At 47.3% G+C, this 25,259-nt stretch overlaps 1 protein-coding gene across 1 annotated transcript in view; it reads right to left on the bottom strand.

Moving 5' to 3' along the window:
- Positions 1–25,259, bottom strand: part of LEMD2 (LEM domain nuclear envelope protein 2) — a 261,893-nt gene that overhangs the window by 148,485 nt on the left and 88,149 nt on the right. The window contains exon 3 of the mRNA XM_078644245.1: positions 13,772–13,847. Within this exon, the coding sequence (XP_078500371.1) occupies positions 13,772–13,847 (76 nt within the window). The remainder of the gene's footprint in view (positions 1–13,771; positions 13,848–25,259) is intronic.

Below are 25,259 nucleotides of genomic sequence, written 5' to 3' on the forward strand. Positions count from 1 at the left end.
ACTCATTGGTAAAGCCAGTAGGTCTGAAATTGTTGGTCAGCCTTTTGGTTTTGTCACTGCATGACTTGTTTTGGCATGGTTTTTGTAAAATGTTATGGGTGTGGGAGCTGCCGGGCCCTCACCATTATAACAAACATTGGCAAAAGCAAAATTAGTTTTGGTCCCAAAAAGCACACATTGATACAGTAGTTGCTTTTGGACAAAACGACTGTGTTGATATGCTCCTTGTGAAAGAACAGAATGAGGTCATTCATAGTGAAGAAGAGAAATGGAGATAGAGAATTTTAATTAACACAAACGGTCATGTTTAATGCCAAGCCTAATTAGGGGCCCAATTATTAAATAAAGTCTCAAAAGTGCACCCATGTCCTTGTATTAAGTGCAGATATACTACTTTTGTGAATTCACACAACTTTACACAAGTAGGCCAAGAAATAGTACTCCTAGAAAATATTTGTGAACTGCATTTCAGCATGAGCAAATATCCAGGTGTAAGTTTGCTCATGCGAAAATCTGAGTGTTTGCAAGATCACTTTCCCTCCAACCACTTTTTTTTTTCAAATCCTGGAAGAAGTTTTAGGGCTGCCATTGTCAGGAGTAAATTTCCAACCTTTCTCAGAATGGGAAAAGATTAGAGAAGAATTGGTGAAAACCCTTAAAATGTGCAAGTTAGTAGGTTTGCACAGACTTAAAAAGGGCATTCCAAACCTGGAACTGTTGCTTACCATTACCTTCAGCCCCAGTATGTAGATCTGCGGAAACATGGCAATATAAGGGAATTGTTAGTATTCAAACCCTATTATGGAAGGAGCCATGGCATAATTAATTAGGGAGGCTATTTCAGTACTCTTCTATATAATGAGACTGTTGCCATAATTTGTCGCCACATTACATGGCACAAAAGGGACAAGTGGATTTTGTTACAGGACAAGTAGATATATGAAGCATTCTGCCCCATGGACAAGTAGATATTTTATTAAATTCCACACTCCTGGGTTTCGAACCAGTAATCCTAGTTCTATCTTAGGGATATTCTCCACTGAAATCTTAAGCAACCCTTCCTTATTTCAGATGGATGAGATAAGGTTCAGTTAATAATATCCTGTTAGTTACGGTGTCAAAAAGACACTCAACTGCCATTTACAGGGCATGACACGGGAGGCCCGGGTGCCCTTAAAAGTACAACATTCGGGGGGCGTGGCTAGCCGCCGACGGGAATGGCCACACACTAGTGCGGCTCTGGAGCACTCACCCGATATCCTACCAAAATCTGACATTAATCTCAGTTCAAGGCTGTTGTACTTGTCGGACTATGCCCCTGGGACATTGGGCTTCAAGGTCCGCCAAATAATCAGCTCAATTTCACTGCAGACAAATACCAAAAGCCTGCACTGCTGAGGACAGCGGAATACCTAAAATGGCGGTGCCTCCAGTCCTGCTCGATCTATAGCTTGGTTAAGGTGAAAATACAGTGAGTCATCCGGATCTCGAGATCGGCAGTCCAACCGGGAGCTGCCGGTGAGAGCAAGTCATCCAACACCAAGACCCGTATGGGCAGTGGCGCACTGAGGACGTTGTGACGGCGTCTGGACTCCGGATTTCTCCTGAGGTCCCGAGTGGGTGGTGGAAGTGTACCAGCGCTGGGTAGAGTGGAGGGCATGCACCGCTCCCCAAGTTGAGCCCCGTCGGGGGAGCGGCAACAGGGGAAAATCTCCCTGCGCCGGGGGCCGCTGAGAACGTACGACGCTGCCTAAAGAAATTGAGGCTGCCGAGAAGGAGATCGTGGACTGCCCTGCACACACAAATATGCTGGCGGCGTATCCCGAAGAGATCTCCAGTGCTTGGAGCCCTGGAGGCATTGAGGCGCAACGTAAGGAAACATGGACAGCAAAACACTGGCGAGGTGAGAGAGCGCTCCAAATCATAGTACCACCCCAGTAAAAGAAGCGTAATTGCGGCCGCAGCGCGGTTTGGGTGCCAGCTCCAGGTCGTGGCAGTAAGCCTGGTGAGCGCAGGCCTCGCCCCAGATCTAAACCTAGACGTTATAAAGGATACAGAGACACGCCAGGTCCCAAGACTAACATCCAAGGTCGTGGCGGTGAGCGGGGGCAAGCGCAGGCCTGGCCCCAGATCTAAGCCTAGATGTCATAAAACATGCAGAGACGCGCCGGGTTCCAAGGGACTAACATCACAGGGGCGACAGGAAACTGCAACATTTGATCCGACCAAGAAGAGGTTCCATCCACCAACTACAACACAGACCGGGTACTTTTCTTGTCACGGCCACTAGGCCCTGACCGAGAGCCGGTCAACTGAATCAAAAAGAGCAAACAAATGGCAATTGCCCCGTGGACACTGAGGAATCTGCCTGGTCGAAGTGCCCACTGCAGCGAGCGTGGTATGATAAAATCTGGGGGAATAATCCACTACTGGACTTTACCAATACAGGCGTCTGGGCATAAAGTAAGTGTGCAAAACAAGACTTGTGAAAAGCCGGACATCAGGCCCACAACGCATAACTCAAATTCCCTCCTATCGTGGTGAAGCCAAGCACAGAATCCGGGCACAGACTCTTGTTAGGGAGGTGGGTAGTTTAAAATCCACCCGCAGGGCGGTAGGGAGGAGGGGGGGGGGGGATAGTTGGGAGTGGTGGGGGGGATTAGTTCGAAAGTTAATCAGGTCAAGCACAGATCTCTCAGACTTCGTCAAAGAAACTCACAGAAACACTTGTAGACTTCACACACTCGCATCACAAACATGGGTCCGATCGACGACACGCCAAAAGACATTACACAGAGCATCCTGTAGGGTTTTTCCCAGTGATGGGACATCAGACATGGTATAAAATGGTTCACGCAGACATCCCTGTTTGTAGAATGGCAACAAATCTCACTGAAACCTCACTAAAAATCCTTACGTGGAATGTAAACGGGCTCGGAGATACGTTAAAAGGGGGATAGTGTACAATACCTCTAGTGACATTCCCCGGATATAGTTTTATTACACAAAACCCACCTCGTGGGTAACAGCAGCAAAGCTTTAAAAAGATGATGGTACAAATTAGCAGTAACCACTGGTTTCACGTTTGGTTCTAGAGAAACAGGCATATTAATCTGCTAGAATCTTGCATTACGTTCACAAAGAACCTGGGCCAATCCACAGGGCAGATTTGCTATTCTAGAAGCAAGCTGGGAAGGGACGTCGATCAACATCATATCGGCTTATGCCCCCCACGCTCCATATACCAGCCCTCACAGACTTGGGGAAGATCATTCTAGAGCAGCCAATTGGATCGTTAATTCTGAGAGCAGACCGTAATAAGACATTAAATAACTGTACTGATCGGCAGCCCAGCCCGAAACACCACGCCCCCCTCAGAATTTCTCAGCGCTACGGGCCAGACGGACATAAGGCGTAATTTTAACCAGCACGTTTCCCAATTCACACTCTTCTCAGGTGCCCACATCAGCCTATCTCGTATAGATTATATTCTGATGCACACAGCAGACATAGGCAACCACAGGGAACCACGCTGCCTAGCACGCGGTGTGTTAGACCACTCCCTTGTCTTGGCCACTTTCACCTTCATGAAACATCGGCATAGACCCACTAGAACACTAAACCCATGGCTTCTCAAAATCCCCAGTATAAAAGAAAACCTGATACAACACATGGGCTACTATTTCAGAGAAAACACAGGTTCGGTAGAATCAGCGTAAACACTATGGGAAGCCTTCAAAACGGTGCTAAAAGGCCAAGCTTTAGCACTCAAGTTGGGATACATTAGAAAACAAGAAGGGGATGGATAGAACAACTCGATAACGAGCTCCAGAAAAGTGAAGAGGTGTTTATGCAGACCCCAAATGAAGCCAATAAACACGACATAAATATAAAAAAACTAGAGTACACAGCCTTCGTAACAGAGATGGCCAAAGCTAAACACACGGTAGTCCAACAAACTATACAAGCTGGAAGACAGGGCGAGTAAACTGCTAGCTTGGCTAGAAAAACGGGAGCAGGCAGGGCATTGGGTCCTGCAGCTACAAATAAACGGCACTGACTGCTAGTGTGTGTTACGGTAAACTGAGCGCTGTTATGTGATTTTAAAACTGCTATTTGCACAAACTGTTTTTGCACGCGTGAAAATCGTTTTTATTAATTATACAGCGTCCTGAGGCGGAAAGCCGGGACCTGTATTGTAACATTGCTTGCTATTTTTAAAACTGATTACTACGTTTTAAAATGAAATTGCACTCTGTTTTTACCTGAGTACAGCCGAGTAGAGGCGGCTCGGGCCGCCATTTTGGGTGAGGAAAGGGAGGAAGAGCTAGCATACTAGCGCTAAGCCCCTCCCGCCTTCCCGCCCTTTCCTAGATAAAAAGCCTCAGATCGACCATTCCCCCACTGACTGCTAGTGTGTGTTACGGTAAACTGAGCGCTGTTATGTGATTTTAAAACTGCTATTTGCACAAACTGTTTTTTGCACGCGTGAAAATCGTTTTTAATAATTATACAGCGTCCTGAGGCGGAAAGCCGGGACCTGTATTGTAACATTGCTTGCTATTTTTAAAACTGATTACTACGTTTTAAAATAAAATTGCACTCTGTTTTTACCTGAGTACAGCCGAGTAGAGGCTGCTCGGGGCCGCCATTTTGGGTGCGGAAAGGGAGGAAGAGCTAGCATACTAGCGCTAAGCCCCTCCCGCCCTCCCGCCCTTTCCTAGATAAAATGGCACCCTCATACAGGAGGCGCAGCGGACGGGCGCAGCGGGGGCGCCGGCGGGGCGCTGAAGGCGCACCAAAGGCAAGCCCGTCTGCGCTCGTCCGCGACAGGCCGGGACTAGGGACTACACTCCATGCCCAATTACCCACAGAAGATATTACCTGCACTATCTCGTACTCCAGCGCTGAGCTTAGGAGTCTGAACAAAGTAGGGGCAAGAAATACAACACACTGTGCTCGACTGGGACCATATGATGCTATGGGCCCTTTCTGCTGTCGACACTGTCAATGGGGAAGTGACACTAGGACAGAAGTCTGTACTAAAAATATCCCAACTCTGGCCCTTAAATGCATCTATCTCAACGCAAGATCTCTACCCAAACATGCGATAGAGCTGTGGGACCTATTGACAGAAATCAGACCAGACTTAGTTTTTATTACTGAGACCTGGCTCGATACCCATAGCACCCCAGACATCGCGACAGCCCTTCCAGCGGGATATAAAATTCTCAATCTGAATAGAGTGAAGAAAAGAGGCGGAGGGGTAGCCCTGCTATTTAGGGAATCCCTCACCTGTAGACAAGAACCTATCACACAGTCCAACAGCCATGAAGCAATGGCATTTTCAGTATCCGTAAACACTAATATTATATTTGGGGGAGTGATAGTTTATAACCCCCCCGCAAGCACTTTAGATTTTAGTACCCTTCTTTTCGCCCAAATACTACCGGTTTGTCTCAAAAATAAGAAAATACTTGTGATAGGCGATTTTAACGTACACTTTGATAGCTGCAGCAACCCATTCACGAAACAGTTAGTGGAGGACATGAATATCCTTCAGCTGACACAAATAATTAATCAGCCAACACATAGGGCTGGACATATTTTAGATCTGATTTTCTCCAATATGGGAGCCATTGACATCAATGCAATTAAACCATTGATATGGACTGACCACTCTATGATTTTGTTCACTATTAAAGTACCTACCAAATTTTCTAGACCCATGCCCCCAGCAACAGCATCAAAATTCTGTGGAAAAATTCCAGAATTATTTTTTACAGACAACCATAGGAAACTTTAATAATAATGAAATCGAAGAGCTCCAGAATAATATCAAGTGTGCGCTGGAACACTGCTCAGCTCCGCTCTCTAAACATAAACGGAGAGGCACAGTTTCAGAGAAGTGGTATAGACCTGAACTAAAATCCTTAAAAAGGAAATGTACATCTTGCGAGCACAATTGGAGGCTTAATAAAACCCCAGAAACGAGAGCCATATACAAAAGGGAACTTGCACTCTACAACAAAGCTATTAGGAAAGCAAAAAAATACTATTTCTCACGGAGGATAACAGAAAGCAAAAATTCGTCAAAGGAACTATTCAAAATAGTCAAAGAGCTATGCAGCCCAGTTAACTTATCAGTGGATCTTACCACCTCGCAGGAAGGCTGCAATAAAATTAATGACTACTTCTGTGAAAAAATTGAGACGATTTATGCTTCTTTTTCCAACATCGAATCAAAGCAACCACAACCTTGTGTAACATCTCCAGGTCTGGCTAGCTGTCCTAGATTCGGCCCTTTCTCAGAGGAGGAAGTGGACAAAGCTATGTTGGAAGTAAAATCAGGCTCCCCACTGGACCCATGCCCGCAACATATTTTCTCCCAATTAACATCAACAATCTGCCCAGTTGTAACCAAAGTTTTCAATCTATCATTGAACTCTGCTGAATTCCCGAAGCATTGGAAAAACGTCATAGTTACTCCCTTACTAAAAAAAGCAGGATCTGATATTCATAACCCGGCAAACTATCGGCCCATTTCCCAACTTCCCTACTTGTCTAAAGTGATGGAGAAATTGGTCAACAGGCAGCTCTCCAAATTCTTAGAGACCTATGATCTATTGGATAGTTCCCAGACAGGATTCCGGGCTAACAAGTGCACTGAGACAACACTCCTGGCAGTGTCAGACAACATCAGAACCAAGGTAGATCAGGGAAAGACAGTCGCCTTGATTCTACTAGACCTCTCGGCGGCATTTGACACCGTCCCACACCACCAACTCCTGGAAATCCTAGCAGCCAAGGGTATCCGGGATAAGGCATTAGGGTGGTTGCAGTCTTTCATACAAGACAGAACACAGTCAGTACGAATGGGTGATTTTGTTTCCCCTCCCCTGGACATTAAGTATGGGGTCCCACAAGGGGCCTCATTGAGCCCAACCCTATTCAATATATTTGTCTCCTCACTAGCCGATATCGGGAGAAAGTGGGGTGTTGGGATCTGCTCCTACGCAGACGACACCCAACTAATGATATCACTAGATGAAGAAGACGACCCTAAAAATAGGCTACTGAACTGCCTGACTGATCTAGCCAACTGGATGCATAGTCACTGTCTCAAACTAAACGCAGAAAAATCTGAGATTCTGCTGTTCGGTAGACATACACACCTATGGGATAACAGCTGGTGGCCCACAACTCGGGGCATCGCCCCTATCCCAGCATCAACGGCCAAAAATTTAGGTGTGACTTTAGATCATATGCGGAGTATGAAAACCCATGTATCCATAATCTGTGGCAAGGGCTTTGCAATAATCAAGATGCTCCGGCGAGTTTTTACATGGGTCCCCACGGAATGCAGGAAGATACTTGTCCAGTCTTTATTAATGAGTAGGCTGGACTATGGAAATTCCCTGTTTATGGGAATGGCGGACTATCTGTTTACGAAACTACAAGTCGTACAGAACGCTGCAGCAAAGGCAATTTGCAATAAAAGGAAGTACGATTCAGCCAAAAGCTGCCTGCGTGAGCTTCACTGGCTACCAATGAGACAGAGAGCTATCTTCAAGCTAATGTGCATAACGCATAAAGCATTGCACAATACGGGCCCTCGCATCCTAAAGAATAAAATCAGATTCTATGCTCCAACGAGGAACCTGCGTTCCTGCACGGCTGCGAGAGCAAACAACACTCGTGTGAAAACAGCTAGGATGGGTGGACGGGCGTTCTCCCACCTAGCGCCAAATAACTGGAACAAACTGCCGCAGGAACTCAGACTAATAGACTGTTATTTGTCCTTCAGGAAGCAACTAAAAACATTTCTTTTCCCAAAATCTGACTAAAGACAATCCCCACTCTGTTATCTGTTAACTATTCACTACTGTCAGGATAGCGCCGTGATATCCCATTGGGGATGATTGTTTGCGCTCTATAAATACCATAAATACAAATACAAATACTGACATTATCAGAGACCCACAAGAGATTGCGGAGGCCTTTGGTGACCATTTTGAATGACTATACACCTGAGTCATCACAACCACATCATAAGACTCATGGCAATTACTCTCAGACATTTCTTTATTAACCCTGTACCCCGAAGACCGAGACCCGCTTGAAGGAGACCCCACTGAGGAGGAAATCCCCTCAGCAATTAGTAGTATACAGTCCGGATAGGCAATGGAGCCCAATGGTCTCTCTATCGAATTCCTTAAACTCACTGCATCTCAGATCCAGTCATATTTATGAGATATGTATCTTGAAAGTAACAAGAAGGGGACCCTACCTGAAGACAAAGGTTGGCCTCAATAGTAGGTACTCATAAGAAGGAGAAACCAGCTGAAAACTGTGGCTCCTATCTACAGATTTCTTTAATAAATGCGGAGGCCAAAATCCTCGCAAAATACTAGCCTCCTGACTCGCCCTCATTATTACCAACATAATACATGCAGATAAATCGGGTTATATGACCAGCCGCAATACGGTCTTAAACATCCGTCGATTGAATAACGTCCTGGGTAGGAAACACATAATAGCGGAAGATGTGGTGATACTTTCACTTGATGCCAAAATGGTATTCAATACAATTGAATGGCCTTATCTCTTCGAGGTCCGGAACCGAATAGGCTTTGGTCCGAAATTCGTCAGGTGGGTTAAGCTCCTATACACAGACCTCAAAGGTTAAGTTAAAGTAAAGTAAATAACCGCACATCGCAGACGTTCCCGCTGAAAGTGGCACAAGACCAGGATGCACCTTATCACCACTGATTTTTTCCCTAATGCTTGAACCACTTGCAACCTGGGTTAGAGGCGATAGATTGCTATGGGGAATGAAATAGGCTAAGGGACAAGAGGACAGAATATCTCCATATGCAAACGACATTCTGCTATACCTCGCATCACCAGCAAAATCACAAAATTGAATTCTCCACATTTTTACAAATTTCAGCAAATACTCAGGCTACACTATTAAGTGGTCCAAACCGGTAATTTACATACTCCACGGACCGAACCCAAGACTGCCACCGAACTGTGTGGCTACAATAGCAGTGGAGGGCTTCCGTTATCTCAGTGTCCTTATAACCCCAGACCCAGATCCTTTTTTTACTCCAAAAACCTTGAGACTCCCCTACACAGATAGCAAAACGATGTGCAACACTGGAGGGAACTGCCTCTGTCATTATTGGGACGCCAAGACCTTTTTAGAAATGCTGGCACTGCCACGTTTCCTATATATCCTAAAGAACAGCCCCTATAAGGTTCCTGAATCATACTTCAAAAGCATAGACTGTGAAAATAGGTCATTGCTTTGGGCTGGCAAAACGCTACACATAGTCACACATAAATTAGCTAGAAGTTGGTACGATGGGGGTATAGCACTCCCCGACATGCACCTTTACTACTGGGTGTCCCAGCAGGTGGTTATTAATCACTGGGTGTACTATCCGCATACCAGTTGGATAGATACCAAATGGGGAAGAAAGGATACAACAGGGCCCTATACTCAAACCCCAAAAAAGGATGATATTTTGGCCCTACCACCCTAACCACTGACATCTGGCAAGGTACAATAACCCAAGCCACGCCACTGTGGAGACAGACAGACAGAGACAGACAGACACACACACACACACACACACACACACACACAGCCCCCCCCCCACACACACAACGAGGAACGGGGGGGGGGGCAGAAAAGCGAGCACAACGAGGCAACAGGGGGGCAGAAAAGCGAGCACACAGAGGAAACGGGGGGGGCAGAAAAGCGAGCACAAAAAAGCAACAGGGGGGCAGGAAAGCGAGCACAACGAGGCAACAGGGGGTGGGAGGGCAGAAAAGCGAGCACAACTAGGAACAGGGGGGTGGGGGGGACGAAAAGCGAGCACAACGAGGAACAGGGGGGTGGGGGCAGAAAAGCGAGCACAACGTGGCAACAGGGGGTTGGGGGGGCAGAAAAGCGAGCACAACAAGGAACAGGGGGTGGGGGGAAGAAAAGCAAGGACAACGAGGAACAGGGGGGTGGGTGGCAGAAAAGCGAGCACAACGAGGAACAGAGGGGTAGGGCGGCAGAAAAGCGAGCACAACGAGGCAACAGGGGGTTGGGGGGGCAGAAAAGCGAGCACAACGAGGAACATGGGGGTATGGGGGCAGAAAAGCGAGCACAACGAGGAACATGGGGTGTGGGGGGCAGAAAAGCGAGCACAACGAGGAACAAGGGGGTGGGGGGCAGAAAGGCGAGCACAACGAGGAACAAGGGGGTAGGGGCCATACATACATAATCTTTTCTTAGGTGACCTATGTTGCAATCGCCGAGTCACCAAATCCTGAGATGTCATGTCCCACCATGGCTGAGTGATGTAGTGCCTTTGTAGTGATTGCTGTGATTGTATTGCTAGTTGATATTTTTTGTATTCCGAGGTGACATTTCATTGAGGGGGAGGGGTCTTTAAATAATGAAAATCTCAAATCATTATATGAATAAAGTAAAAATATACAAAACTGGCACTGCTTTCACTAATCGTTAGCAAACCAAACATCACATGAGAAGGAGAATCCTGGTACAGCCCAGGCGATTGCAAAAAAGCTACTTTTAGTTTTATGTTTCTTGCGAGATTTCCTATGCTCCCCTAGGCAATGGTGTGTGTGTATCAGACTGGTCCTCTTAAAAGGGATTTCAGCTTTGGCCCACATTGAGTGTAATTTGGTGCATGTTGACTTCGCCATGGTCCGTGTTCATCAGAAAGTCACGTAAACGTGGGTCAAAGCTGTCTGTGGTTGTATCATGTTTAGTGTTTGAGAGACCACTCCTACCTGGACCCTGACACCGACCGGACCCTGGCTTATTAAGAAATGGTGGCACCCATACTCAAACCATGCGTGTTACAGTGAGTCTCAAACCAGGCTGGTAATGCTATGATTTAAATGTCTATAGTGTGCATTTTCCCTTCAAGATGTTATCAGCGAAGGTACATATATAGTTAGTTTGCTGGCTAGCTAAGCACTCTAAATAGTTTTTCATGCTAATAGTTGCTGGTTAGACGTGCACTTTGATCATTGCGTTTCCTGCTATTCTTCCTGCTGTTCTCGTGTCTATAGAGAACGCTGCCTGGCGGGAGATGTGTCCAGTGACTCTTAGATTGACGTGCGAGGCAGGAGACCGCGATCTGGCCATGGCCAGCTGCCTGGAGCTGGGAAGAGCCGGCAGCAAAGTAGCGATGGTGTCCCCTCTGGTGGCGTGATGCCGCCTCACAGAGGTCCAAGGCGTGAAGCTGGCACCATCTGACGCCCTGACCTTGTCAGTTCTCATGAGCAGCGGGTACAGGCTGTTCGCTATCAGCCCGGCGCTGGGAGGATGCGATTAGCGGCCTAATGGGCGCAAGCACGCCTCTCGCGGGCGTTGGCGGGGAGTGGGAGGCGGCGTATTGATCTGAAAGGCTTCCAGTGCACAGTCGGACCGCTCAGGCCCGCATGGCTTCACACATGTGGGCAGCTTGCCTTGGCACTCTAGTGGGCATCAAGTCATCGTTAGAGCCCCGGCTCATTCCACCTAATGAGCAAGTAGGCTCATTGCACACCCCACGCCTCTTGGTTACTTTTCGCAGTGAAAATGTTAAAACAAATATCTCAGTCCATACCGCACACACGCAAGGTTTCCGCGCAGTGGCCCTGGAGAAAAACAAAACAATTAAAGCGTTAAGAGACATTTTAGGAGCTCGCGCCAGCGGCAGCAGCCTTCCAGCGCTCTGCAGCAGGACGACTCTAATTGTTTCATTAGGAAGCCTTGAAGCATAGGAAAGGCTTCAGTGTGGGCAAGAGGAAAACTCGGAGCAGCATGCCACTGAACTGCAACCGCTCCTTGCACCCTTTCGGACAAACTGCTATAGAAAACAAGAAAAGCGAGTCTGCTCACGCTGCCTGCCCACGCAAGTCGGCCCTCTGATTGGGTAATAAGGAACATCAATCAGAGGGCCGACAGGCGCGTGCAGGCAGCGTGATGAGGGGCGTGCTCTCTCCCGATGACGTCAGGGAGAGAAAGAAGAGCAAAAACACACCCCTCTATCCCAAAAAGACGGGGCTTAAATGGAGTGACGCCCCTCTCCTCCTATGGCCGGCCAGCATTTACGAGGCCAGCCAATGGAGAAGAGGGGTAGGTTTAAGCCCCCAATACTGTAAACATTAAATCTCGGCTGCGCAACACTGCTGCGCAGTGTACGCTAGGCCGAGACCTAAAAAGGGAGAATGCTCCGGGTCTCAGAGTTACAAAAAGAATATGACCTAGGGTAGCGAGAAGTATTTTGTTACATGCAAATCCACCATGCTCTGATTACAACCATCTCTACACAGGGTGAGATATTGGTGGCATCCCAGTTAGAAGATAGACTTCTATCAGAACCCGTGAGTAAAAAAGCCATTTCTATGACATACCAAAAACTCTGGGTCAAGTAGGTTGTTACACTCAATTGACCATGAAAAATGGCCAGTAAAGCTAGGGCCACTTGAAGACGAAGAGTGGCAAACCGCGTTAATGTGCCCCCGTGAGGCTGCTAGCCCACTCAAATTCCTCCTCATAAAGCTCCAAATACTGCACAGAACATACTTAACTGGGACTACCCTCCCTAAAATAGGGTGTAGAAAAGACCCACGATGCCTCAGACACTGCAAGGAAAAGGCCTCATTCTATCATGTGCTATGGAGTTGTCCTAATATAATACCATTCTGGGGAAAAGCCACACAGCATTTACAAAACGCAATGGGTAAAGAAATCCAACTAACACCTAATTTGGGACTCCACAATATATGGGATGCCACAGATCTCACCACAAAAGAACAACAATGGCTCACTTTGGGGGTTACATTGGTCAAACGCAATATTGCGAGGCATTGGGAGGCTGGTGATGCACCGACCTCGAGGGGATGGGCAAAAGATAAGGATAAATGCATGATTTCTGAAAAGAAAGTGATTAAAAGCAGAGGGTGTCCGAAAAATTGGGATAAAAAGTGGGGTAAATGGAATCTATATAGAGGAGAGATTTACATCTCCCCATCAACCGAAATGGTGGGGAAAGGAAAAAGGGACAGGTGCTGAGGAACCTGAGAATATGCACTCCAGGAGTCACACAGGAAATGTGTATTTTTTTAATGAATGTACAAAACGTTGTCTTTATAATGAACCACCACAATGACCAGTACTCTGTACTACTGTGGTAACCAATAAAAAAATGTTTTTTTAAAGTGCAGCATTCTATTGTATTTCTTGCATTGCTGTAGCCATACAGGTATGTTGCCCTATTCTTCCTGGTCATGCACTTAAAGAGAATAAAACGGATTTGGAAGGTTTTTAAAATGTCACTTTGTCCTATATTTAGTGACATTTAAAGGCTGTATTAATTTTCTTCCATCTTTTAAAGTAAATTCAAAGAACTGGCAATATAGCCTTTCTAGGGCTGAAATATTTGTGTCACATGTATCTTCTGACCTTTCTGATGTTGCGCAAAGATAGTACACAAAATGTGAGTTTGGAAACGGTCTTGAGATTCCACTGAGATAAAACTAGGATTACAGGTAAGAAACCATTGCTTTCTTCTCACCTGATCTTAAAAAATATGTGGTGGGATACAAATAGTTTAAATAAAAAGGCAAACAATTAAATCTCACCGGCCTGAAGAATTGAAAAACGATTTATTTATGGTAATAATCTATACAAGGACAGTTTGTTGGGGTTTGGGTCTGGTGAACCAGCAGGCTCCCCAGACACGTTGGTACTCACCTGCCTGCTTCGCCAAGAAGTTATACAGTTCAAAAAGCATTTGTTGGACAATCTTCTTCTGTTCTCTCTGGCAGTACTGAAAGGAAAAAACGCTGAATTAAATACAAGCAAGTGTGTCTTGCCCAGGACAATCAAGACTATTGAGAGACAAGCATTTACAATGCAATGGTCTCGGCATTATTAAAGGTAGAGCTATTGGCATTGCTCATTATTTTTATTTTTTTTGTAATCAAAAATAAATGGCATTGTCATTTACAGTGCCAATAGCTTAATCGCTCGCAAATGCATGACTTATTGCATTTACGCCCACACAGAGCCACACACACAAAGCCACCCACACACACACACACACACACACACACACACACACACACACACAGAGCCACCCACACAGTCATTCTAATAGAGCCACCTACACAGAGTCACTCTCACACAGACAGAGCCACCCACACATAGAGCCACCGACAAAAAAAGCTATCCACAGAGCTACACACACAGACAGAGCGCTACACACACACACACACAGACAGAGCGCTACACACACACACACACAGACAGAGCGCCACACACACACACACAGCCAGAGTGCCACACACACACACACACAGCCAGAGCGCTACACACACACACACACAGACAGACAGACAGAGCGCTACACACAGACACACACACACACAGACAGAGCGCCACACACACACACACACACACACACACACACACACAGACAGAGCGCCACACACAGACAGAGCGCCACACACAGACAGAGCGCCACACACAGACAGAGCGCCACACACAGACACACATCTTCTCACCTGCACAAAGGAAAGGACAAAAATGCACACAGGCTTCGATCAAACACCTTCCAGATTAACTGCCCAGACTGCAGCAGCACGCCCAGCTTCAGACCCAGCATTTACCAACCAAATACACTTCCGCCACAGAAGCAGCACTGGCTGGTGAGACTAGCCAGCTACCAGGGTAAAACCAGACAGAGCAGATTTTCTGAAGTGGCCACTACCCACAAGACAAGGAAGCCACCAATTTCCAGGACATGGGTCACCAAGACTAACTATTAGTCAGTCAAAGCTCTAGCCTGTAGAAGGGACAATCCAAAAACCACTTGTAACACAGCCCACACAGCTCTCACAGCCCACACAGCTCTCACAGCCCACACAGCTCTCACAGCCCACACAGCTCTCACAGCCCACACAGCTCTCACAGCCCACACAGCCCACACAGCTCTCACAGCCCACACAGCTCTCACAGCCCACACAGCTCTCACAGCCCACACAGCTCTCACAGCCCACACAGCTCTCACAGCCCACACAGCTCTCACAGCCCACACAGCTCTCACAGCCCACACAGCTCTCACAGCCCACACAGCTCTCACAGCCCACACAGCTCACAGCCCACACAGCTCTCACAGCCCACACAGCTCTCACAGCCCACACAGCTCACACAGCTCTCACAGCCCACACAGCTCTCACAGCCCACACAGCTCTCACAGCCCCCACAGCTCTCACAGCCCACACAGCTCTCACAGCCCACACAGCTCTCACAGCCCACACAGCTCTCACAGCCCACACAGCTCTCACAGCCCACACAGCTCTCACAGCCCACACAGCTCTCACAGCCCACACAGCTCTCACAGCCCTCACAGCCCACACAGCTCTCACAGCCCACACAGCTCTCACAGCCCACACAGCTCTCACAGCCCACACAGCTCTCACAGCCCACACAGCTCTCACAGCCCACACAGCTCTCACAGCCCACACAGCTCTCACAGCCCACACAGCTCTCACAGCCCACACAGCCCACACAGCTCTCACAGCCCACACAGCTCTCATCTCTCACAGCCCACACAGCCCACGCAGCTCTTTCAACCATCGGTTTCTTCGAATCATTACTCCATTGTATGCAGACAATACAGTTACCAACAAGAGTACAACAACTCCCAAAGGTGGGTTTTGGGGGAGGGGGGTGTAAACAATGCAGATTAATATCCGGGATATATGACACGTGCCTTACCAAAAGGTGGTATGGCAACATGGTACAGCAAGTCCAGCACGTAATAACTACCTCAACAAAAATCGCTTGATATCCAAACGAAACCAGTCGCCCACGAGGGAAAGGGCACGGCGCATGCGTCGTTCACAGTGAGCCATCCAAAGGAACCACTTCTAAGGAGCAATGCAGTAGCCAGACGGACCAGGCAAAGGGAATCTAGAGGGCATCTTTTTTCTGCTGGTCTCAGCATCCACTTGAAGAACGGATGCATATATACAGGGATTAAAGAGGTTTCAGTGAATGACGGATGTGGTAGAGCCGATGTTAACGGCAAGTCTGTAAATCTGGCCAACGGTGTTACGTAAAAACAAGACTGGCAAATAATGGCAGTTACAACTGACTATTATTGGCAGGGAGGCAGTGGTCATCACACACACTTTCGAGGCAGGGCGACAGAAAAGCCAAATCCTAGACCATAGGACAAGTTGAGTGGAACATTGTATTTAAACTGCCTCTGATAAGGCAAACTACTCGGCAAACCAAGTATAACTTAGTTATGGATCGCCAATTAACTGGGAAAACATAGGGGCACAACAATAACATCTCATGCGCGCGCTAAACAGATTTGTTTTATTGGTGGGTGGCAGCAACCGGCCCACGGGGAACGGCCACTATGTACCGGTAAAGGAGAAGGCACTAAGTTACTTCCAGGATGCCCCTTCATTTCCATAGTCCTGACGAAGCCCCATCATTTTACCAGGAGGGGTTGAAACATTTCGACAAGCTAATGTAACAAACAGGAAATGTGTCTGTTTCATCCAATAAAAAAAATGTTGTAGTACCTTCAACAGTTGTCTGTTACTGTGATAAAAAACGTTGTGTATTTCTGCAGTGTAGCCACGCAAAAACCTTGGTTTTGACACTGGGGACATATTGCATTAAGTGTTTGATTGTTCTGGTAATGTTTTTTTTGGGGGGGGTGGGTATTTTTTTTTCATGCTTGAACAAGTATAAATAAAACAGGGCTTCTCTTTATACCAGGAGTGGCTGGTTGTGTTCTAGATTCCAACTGTGTTATTTTACCTGTTACTTATATAATACTGTTCAGAGCATGGACTACCTCATTATTTTGTAAAGGATGCCAGGGTGAACAGCTGCTGCCTGGGATTTGACAGATGAGTGAGAGCAGACCCGAGTCCTGGGTGGAGGGCTGTAATGGAATGCTGAAGGTGGGGGCACACACTGCGCAGCATGTCTACACCCCCACGGACACTAAGGGGCAGGCACGGGTAAAGGGGGGCACACACTGCGCAGCATGTCTTTACACTCCAAGGGACAGTAAGGGACAGTCATGGACAGTAGAGGAGTCCAGATCAGCTGCATGTTTTTACACCCCCCACGGACAGTAAGGGACAGACACGGACTGTAAGGGACAGACATGACAGTGGAGGAGCCAAGATCAGCTGCATGTTTTTACACCCCCCACGGACAGTAAGGGACAGACACGGACTGTAAGGGACAGACATGGACAGTGGAGGAGCCCAGATCAGCTGCATGTTTTTACACCCCCCACGGACAGTAAGGGACAGACACGGATTGTAAGGGGCAGACATGGGCAGTGGAGGAGCCCAGATGAGCTGCATGTTTTTACACCCCCCACGGACAGTAAGGGACAGACACGGATTGTAAGGGACAGACATGGGCAGTGGAGGAGTCCAGATCAGCAGCATTTCTTTACACCCCGCGGACAGTAAGGGACAGACACGGACTGTAAGGGGCAGACATGGGCAGTGGAGGAGCCCAGATAAGCAGCATTTCTTTACACCCCACGGACAGTAAGGGACAGACACGGACTGTAAGGGGCAGACATGGGCAGTGGAGGAGCCCAGATCAGTAGCATTTCTTTACACCCCACGGACAGTAAGGGACAGACACCGACTGTAAGGGACAGGCCTGGACAGTGGCGGCACCCAGATCAGCCGCATGTCTTTACACCCCCACGGACAGTAAGGGACAGGCAAGGACAGTAGAAGAGCCCAGATCAGCAGCGTGTTACACTACCACGGACAGAAATGGACAGGCACGGACTGTAAAGGGCCGGAAGGCACACACTGCGAAATGGGTCTTTACACCCCCACGGACCGTAAGGGACACACACAGACTGTAAGTGGGGGGGATACATCAGCAGCATGTCTTTACACCCCCACGGACAGTAAGGGACAGGCATAGACCGGAGAGGAGCCAGATCAGCAGCGTGTCTTTCAATGTCCACAGACAATAAGGGACAGTCACGGATTGTAAAGGGGCGGAGGGCACCAATAAGCAGCATGGCTTTACGCCCCCACGGACAGTAAGGGGCAGGCATGAACAGTGCAGGAGCTGAAATCAGCAGCATGTCTTTACGCCCCCACGGACAGCAAGGGGGGGGGGGTAGGCATGGACAGTGGAGGAGCTGAAATCAGCAGCATGTATTTACGCCCCAACGGACAGTAAGGGGCAGGCATGGACAGTGGAGGAGCTGAAATCAGCAGCATGGCTTTACGCCCCCACGGACAGTAAGGGGCAGGCATGAACAGTGCAGGAGCTGAAATCAGCAGCATGTCTTTACGCCCCCACGGACAGCAAGGGGGGGGGGGGTAGGCATGGACAGTGGAGGAGCTGAAATCAGCAGCATGTATTTACGCCCCAACGGACAGTAAGGGGCAGGCATGGACAGTGGAGGAGCTGAAATCAGCAGCATGGCTTTACGCCCCCACGGACAGTAAGGGGCAGGCATGGACAGTGGAGGAGCTGACATCAGCATGTATTTACACCCCCACGGACAGTAGGGTGCAGGCACGGACAGTGCAGGAGCGGAGTGCACACACCACCAGCATGTCTTTAAACGCCCACGGACTGTAAGGACACCCACAAGAAGGGGGAGACCAGCCCACACAGGGACAGTGATGGGCCCCACTGAGCGTACAGGTGCAGAGGATCACAGCTCATGCTCACAGCACCGCAGACCTGGGCTGGCTGCGCCCCAGCTCTGCCCTAGTTTCCTGCTCCCGCACACACGGAGCGCAAGGGAGGCGCGCGGCATATTAATGCCCTGTGGGTTTAGCACTACCCCAGCTCTGCAGCACTGCACCTCTGCCTGCAGCCCTGGGCACGCTGCCTGGCACGGGCCCGGCGCGCATGTTTTACCGCAGCACAGCGAGACTAGGTGACTGCTGGGAAGCGTGGGACAGCGGAGCCCTGTGCCATCTGGCACAGGTCTGTCCATGCGCAGGAGCGGGGGCACCCAGACCCGTGACGGAGGATGCCAGCACCTCCCACCATCTGAGCCCCCTCCGTCCTTTGCATCCGCCCCCTTCGGCCGAGCGCCAGACCTGCAGCATGCACCAATGTCTGCGGGAGACGAGGGCCCTCCCTCCCGCCGAGGCGGTGCGGGCGAGCATCGGTAGCGCTTGGGCGGGGCAGAGTGTGCAGTAGGCGCACGGTGGCCTCCTGGCCTGGTGCTCTCACGGTCCGCAAAAGAAGTTCAAAAACCCACAGAACAAGACACACCTCAGTAGAATTCACATGACCCCTTCCGACAGGAGACCTTTGTTCTTCGAAGGCTCTGTCGGTTAGGCGGCTCCTGCGGGGCTCTGTTTGCGCGTAATTTGCATCCGAGTGTAATTTCCCTGCCTGAGGCCGTGCAAAAGAATTGGGTAATGAGTGGAACTTGATGTATAATGAAAGGTAACATTTGATATTTAAGCGCCAAGAAGCAAACTAAAAATGCAATTCAGAAAGTAGCTGCCCAGTTTTGTATCAATTATCGAGTGCCCATAAAGCCCTTTCATCAACTCCCAGTATATGATTCCTTGACACCAACAGGCAAGTAAGGGGCAGAGGTGTTGAACCCAGTTCGCTGAATGTGACTCTTTTTTTATTATTTACTAGTTTTTGGGGTGCGGACTTCCACGCGAGCCTGTAGGTGCTCGGAGAGACAGCTGCAAAATGGCGGCCGCAAGCTTCCGAATTTTTCGGAATTGGGGGCGTGGTTTTGTGGTTCTGAGTGACTACGCCACTGTCTAAAGAACAGCAAAACTTACGCCCCCAAATCCGAAAAAGACGGGGCTAAATCGGAGTGACGCATCTCTCCTCCAATGGCTGGCCTCAGTTTAGAAAGTCAGCCAATGGAGGAGAGACGAAAAGAGAGGCGGGATAAAGCAGCCACTCTAAGAAACAATAATTCTCCGGACTTCCGGCTTGGCCCCATGCCAAGCCTACGGTCCCTCGACCTAAAAAAAGGTACCTGCGTGAAAATGGTTATTGAAGAAGGATGTGCCCAATGTCCATACTCATTACATGGTACATAGTGAAATAACGGCCAGTGACTGCAGGCATCACATTTTTTAAAACACCAATTTTATTGCAATGTGTCTAAAAATGCAATAAAAAACATGGGGGGGGTGGAATTGCTCATTCTTCACTTTAATAATTCACATCAGCAGGATAGTTTACAAAGACAAAAATAATGATTGAAAAGCACCCTAGCAAGGTTGCAACATTTTACATGATTGATGTGTGACCACATCTCTAAGTTTGATGCTCTTACTCTTTTTAGGGCATTATTATGAGTAGCCATTTGTTTAGTGTGGGAATACAAGGAGCCCAGAATTTCAGATTGTTGCAAGTATCCTCACACCAAATGAAGTACATAGTAGTGCTGTTCTGGATGGTATCAGCAGTGGGGCAGCAAAAAGGGGTTGGCAAGTCATGAAGGCATTAGGAGCCTTGCAGGGCCTGCAAGAGAATGCGAAGGTCACAGTAGAGGTTTGCACAGACCACTACTCACTAGGAAGCGCAGTGACCAGGTATAGAAAAAGCACTGAGGACTAGCAGGAAACGTACAGATAAATCCGAGTTATTTGACATTAGTAGTCTACAGAATCTCAAGTGGGATTAACTTGAAAGTTACTATGGGGTCTGGAATGCATTCATATAATATATGGACTCATAATATATAAAATTGTAGATGGGCACCTGTGAGCAACGTGGACGTTTTTCACTGCTGGCTAGAGAGCAACATCAAATAGACAATGAGAGCCATCCCTCCCCATAAGCTTTTCCAATTGCTTTTGCCATTAAAAACTGGGTTTAAATTACAATACAGACTATCAAACCTGCCCCTCGTTTGTTATGGGTCTCAATTTTGAACTCTAAAGCAGTGTTATTTAGACTGCCTCAAATATGGTAATAGTTCACAGATCCTGCGGCTCTCTTGTATAAAATTGGAGGAATTGGGCAGACTTTTACTTTTGCACACGCCCCCAAAATAAAGAAACCAGATAAAAATTGGCTTTTGGTTCATGAAGAGGTCCCTTATGTCTAGGTTTAAACTTGGTGCCATATGCCCTCTTTCCTTCCGGCCAGCATAGTAGTGAGTCAGTCAGCCTTTGTCCATGTGACGAGTCATCTGAGCAGTCTTTACTGCATTTTATGTTTTTCTGTAAATATTATCGTCAGTATGCAAATGCTTTTTTAAATTCCTCTGCTCAATAGGTATACTTTTAAAAGATGCAGACCCAAACTTATTTGTCCACAATTGTTTATTGAGCAGGATGTATGCCCGGCAATGAGAATCTTTTGAAAATCAGTTGTGGGTCTTCGTCAGTGTATGCTTTATTAAGATTTTGTATTATAATAATATTAATAATAATCTTTATTTGCGTGATCACTTAAAACCATTGCAATGATAAAACAGCAGTATTCAAAGCCTCCATAGTTAAAACAATAATTGTGTACCAAAGTTTACAGTTTGCTTTTACACCAGGACTCTAGATACCACATTTGGACCATGTATAAGAAAAAAAAAAAGGAAAAAATGTTCAAAGGTCCAAGGATACAGGGATGAGAGGGTCCATGGTCAATGGCAATGTGCAAAAGCCGCAGTGTAAAAAAATAGCTCCCTAGACAGCACGTGTGGGCAATGTGCAAAATCAGCTGCGTGCGAAAATAGTGCTCTCGTTAACAAGATCGATGGAAGTTAATAGTCGTTGTCCAGCTGCGATGTGAAGAGTCAACAGTGTACGGAATAATTATCCGAGCAGCAGGAGCGGGCAATGTGCAAAGTCAACAATGGGTGAGATAGTTCTCGGAGTAACTAGAGCGATGGTGGCTCATGACTGGTTGTTGAAGGTTGGGGCCAGATTGGGCAATTAAATGCTGGTGTTTAAAATGTTTCTACTTTTGCCCATAAATTGTACGAAGTGGCAGGCCAACTGAACGTCTCCACCTTCAAACCATGCTTTTACTGCCTGCCTGCATGTTCTTATCCCCTTAATCTTTAGGGTGGGGTTTAACAGAAGTTTGCTTTAGTTTTTTAGTCTTCCAGATATGCACAATAGATGTATCACATCCTCTTTTGCTTTCCCGCATAGGCGACAGTTAGTTGCTGTCTGTAGTAGTTTCCATGGAGGCAAGTGGAGCAGCGATGGAAGAATACCTAGTCGAAGATGAAGATATTTTTCCTTTGTCGCTTTCGTGAATTTTGTTCCTAAGTAAGATTGAGGGGAGGCTTCAGAGTAACTCTGCAGGATGAACCATCTTTATGCCCTTTCTTTTAGCACAGCTTTATCCTCCACGAAGGACACCATTTTGACTGTTTTATTGACAATTTGTTTGAAGCTTTTATGGGTCCCATCAGCCTCCCAAAGTTCCCGTAGGCCCAGCCGATCTATTGATTCTTGTAGGTAAATTATGGCCATGCTGTCTTTTTAGGTCTCGCTAAACCAACCCTCATGCGTTGTTCTGCGAGAGTATAGTAGGCAAAACAAACTCTTGAAACCAGCGAGGATTGTCCCCAATGCATGTGAGGTACTCAAGCGTGACGCTTCCCCAGCGCGCGCTTGGCCTCACTTCTCAATCACACCCCATATGGTGTTCCCTCCCACTCGCTCGCACATCAAAGGCTGCTGCCCCCCGCCAATGCGCTCCCGCCCTGCCTCCCCACCGCAATGCCAAGAGCTTGTCCTGGTAGCGCGCGCCCGTGCGCACAACTCGCGCTCAGCACTGCTATGCGCTGACGCTGCCCTATCTTTAGCTTGACCCTCGCCTACACATACGGAACTTGTGCTGACACTGCCACCATCACATCGATTAGAAGAAAGCATTCTACATAAGCTAAGCTACAAGCATTGACCCTATGGTTACACCCAAGTCTTCATAAACCAGATCAGCTTTTGATGGTATGGCTGTGCTCTTTTTCTTTAGAACCATTTGTCTCTATCTCACTTCAGTGCTGTTTCTGATTGTGGCCTTTTGTGGAATGCTGAATGTCAGCAGGATTCTGTGGCGGCTTGAATCTTTATTCTGTTCATGCTTCATAAATTGAGCCAATGCTTGTTAATTTTATAACTAGTTGCCAATTTTGTCTGATGCCGACCAAATCCTAACATCACCGCGGGCTGCTTCTAGTGGGGTATCTGTGGTTGCTCAGAGCGCCCTTCCCGTTACGCTCCTTCAATGGTCTTACTTACACGGATCCCTCTCAGCCTGTCCCGGGCCTCGTATAGATAGAGCGCCTGAGTGACTTCGATCCTGCAGGCAATTACCGTGGGGACGGACTGTGACGCGCGAAATGCAAGCCCCGCACACGTGTTATCCACAGGCCCATTGTATTACATGGCCAGACCCGCCAGTACACTCCCCCCCCCTAAACAAAGCTGCCTGCGAGCTTGGCACTGCACCGTAATATATTGGAGTTAACTTCTGTTCGAAGTTTATAATGCATCAAAATTTGAAAGTTGTCATTTACTTTGTGTACTTATTTATTCACTTTAGGATGGCAAGTCGTTCTTTTTATCTCTTTTAAGCAGCCTACTATGCTTCGTCCTATTAATAGGAAGTATATTATTCATTGTTTTTCTACTTCATTGCTGTACAATATGTGCACTTTTATTTTGCATTGATATTTTCTCAGGGTCCTTTGCATGTACTGCCTTAATGCTTCATGAATTAAATGTCGAACAGAAAATAATCCTGTTTGCCTTCACACCAGCAATGGATACTTATTATTTATAGATCACTATGCCCACCCAAGCAAGCTTGTTTTTACTTGAGTCCCTTCAATTGATATGTATTCAGAGTACAGAGTTCGGCTCTCTTGATTTTGTACCACCATTTGACAAAGGTGCCTTTGTGTGCTATTTGTTGCATCTGCAGGCCAGCTTCTAATCTTATTTGCGCCAGTGAGTTGTATTTAGGTAGGTTGAATATTATTCTCAGAGCTCTTGCTACTGTATCGTCCAGCATACTCTCGTCCTTTGCCCCGTAGACACTCGCTCCAGTAAGTGATTGTTGGAATAAGCTTTGCTTGAATCACCTGGAGCAGAGGCTGGAACCGGTAGTTTTGCGTTTGATGTTTCTTAATGCAACTGCAGTTACGTTACTTCTCCTTATTATGGCCTCTATTTGACCTCAAATGTACATTTGCTATCCATTCTGACGCCTAGGTATTTAAATTCTTCGACTGCTTCTTGCAGGGGAACTACCAAATGCCAATGATGTCTGGGAGCGTTCTTTTTAGCTTGGTTTAACCGCATTACTTTTGATTTGTCTAGGTTTATAGGTAATCCATTGTCAGCAGAAAGGTCTTGCGTGGTGTCTAGTAAGTGTTGGCGGCCAATCAGAAAACGGCAGATCAGTACAAGATCGTCGGCATAGAGTAAGTTTGAGAGGGTAAGTTCTCCTATCTTTGGGACGTAGGAGTTGCATTTGTCCTACCCTTTCGAAAGATCTGACATAAAAAGATTGAATAAAGTCGGGCCAGTACGCAGTCTTGTTTCAGCCCCTCAGTCGTTGGAATCTTTCTGGATAGGCGGTCGCCAGCTCACAGTTTTATTTGGACCCAGGTGTCAGTATGTAGGAGGATCACCCGATTCAGGAGAGCAGATGGAATTCTTCTTTTGGACACTTTATCCCAGTTTCTTCCTGTTGATATTGTCAAAGCCGGATGAATAGTCAATGAAGCAAACAGAGTAGCAAATTGGCATCTCTTACAGTATCTGTCAGAAGGGAGAGGGTAAGTATATTTGTTGTAGTTCCTGTGTGCTTAGGGAATCCCGTTTGGTTAAGGGGAATGATTGCCCTTTCGGTCGCCCAATATGCGAGTTCTTCCAAGAGAAGGCCATTGTAGTATTTGGTATCACTGCCTATTAAGGCGACCAGCCTGTAATTTTTGCTTCATTATTATTGCTTTTCTTTTGTATTGGGGATATGATTGGCCCCTTCCAAGAATCTGGTATTCTTTCTACTTCAAGGATCTGTTTAAAAAGTGGTAGTTGTGCTGCCACCCAATAATCCAGATCTTGCTTGTACCGGATCGGAGGGATAAAGCTGGGACCCGGCACCCTTCTTTCCTGCCTTTTGCTAGCCTTTTAGTAATCCGTTTGCCAGTGAACGCAAAAGGGATAATTGGCAATGATTTATCTGGGTCAGTTTGCCCACC

This window comes from Lissotriton helveticus, chromosome 5_1, assembly GCF_964261635.1.
Source record: "Lissotriton helveticus chromosome 5_1, aLisHel1.1, whole genome shotgun sequence".
Classification (NCBI taxonomy): domain Eukaryota; kingdom Metazoa; phylum Chordata; class Amphibia; order Caudata; family Salamandridae; genus Lissotriton; species Lissotriton helveticus.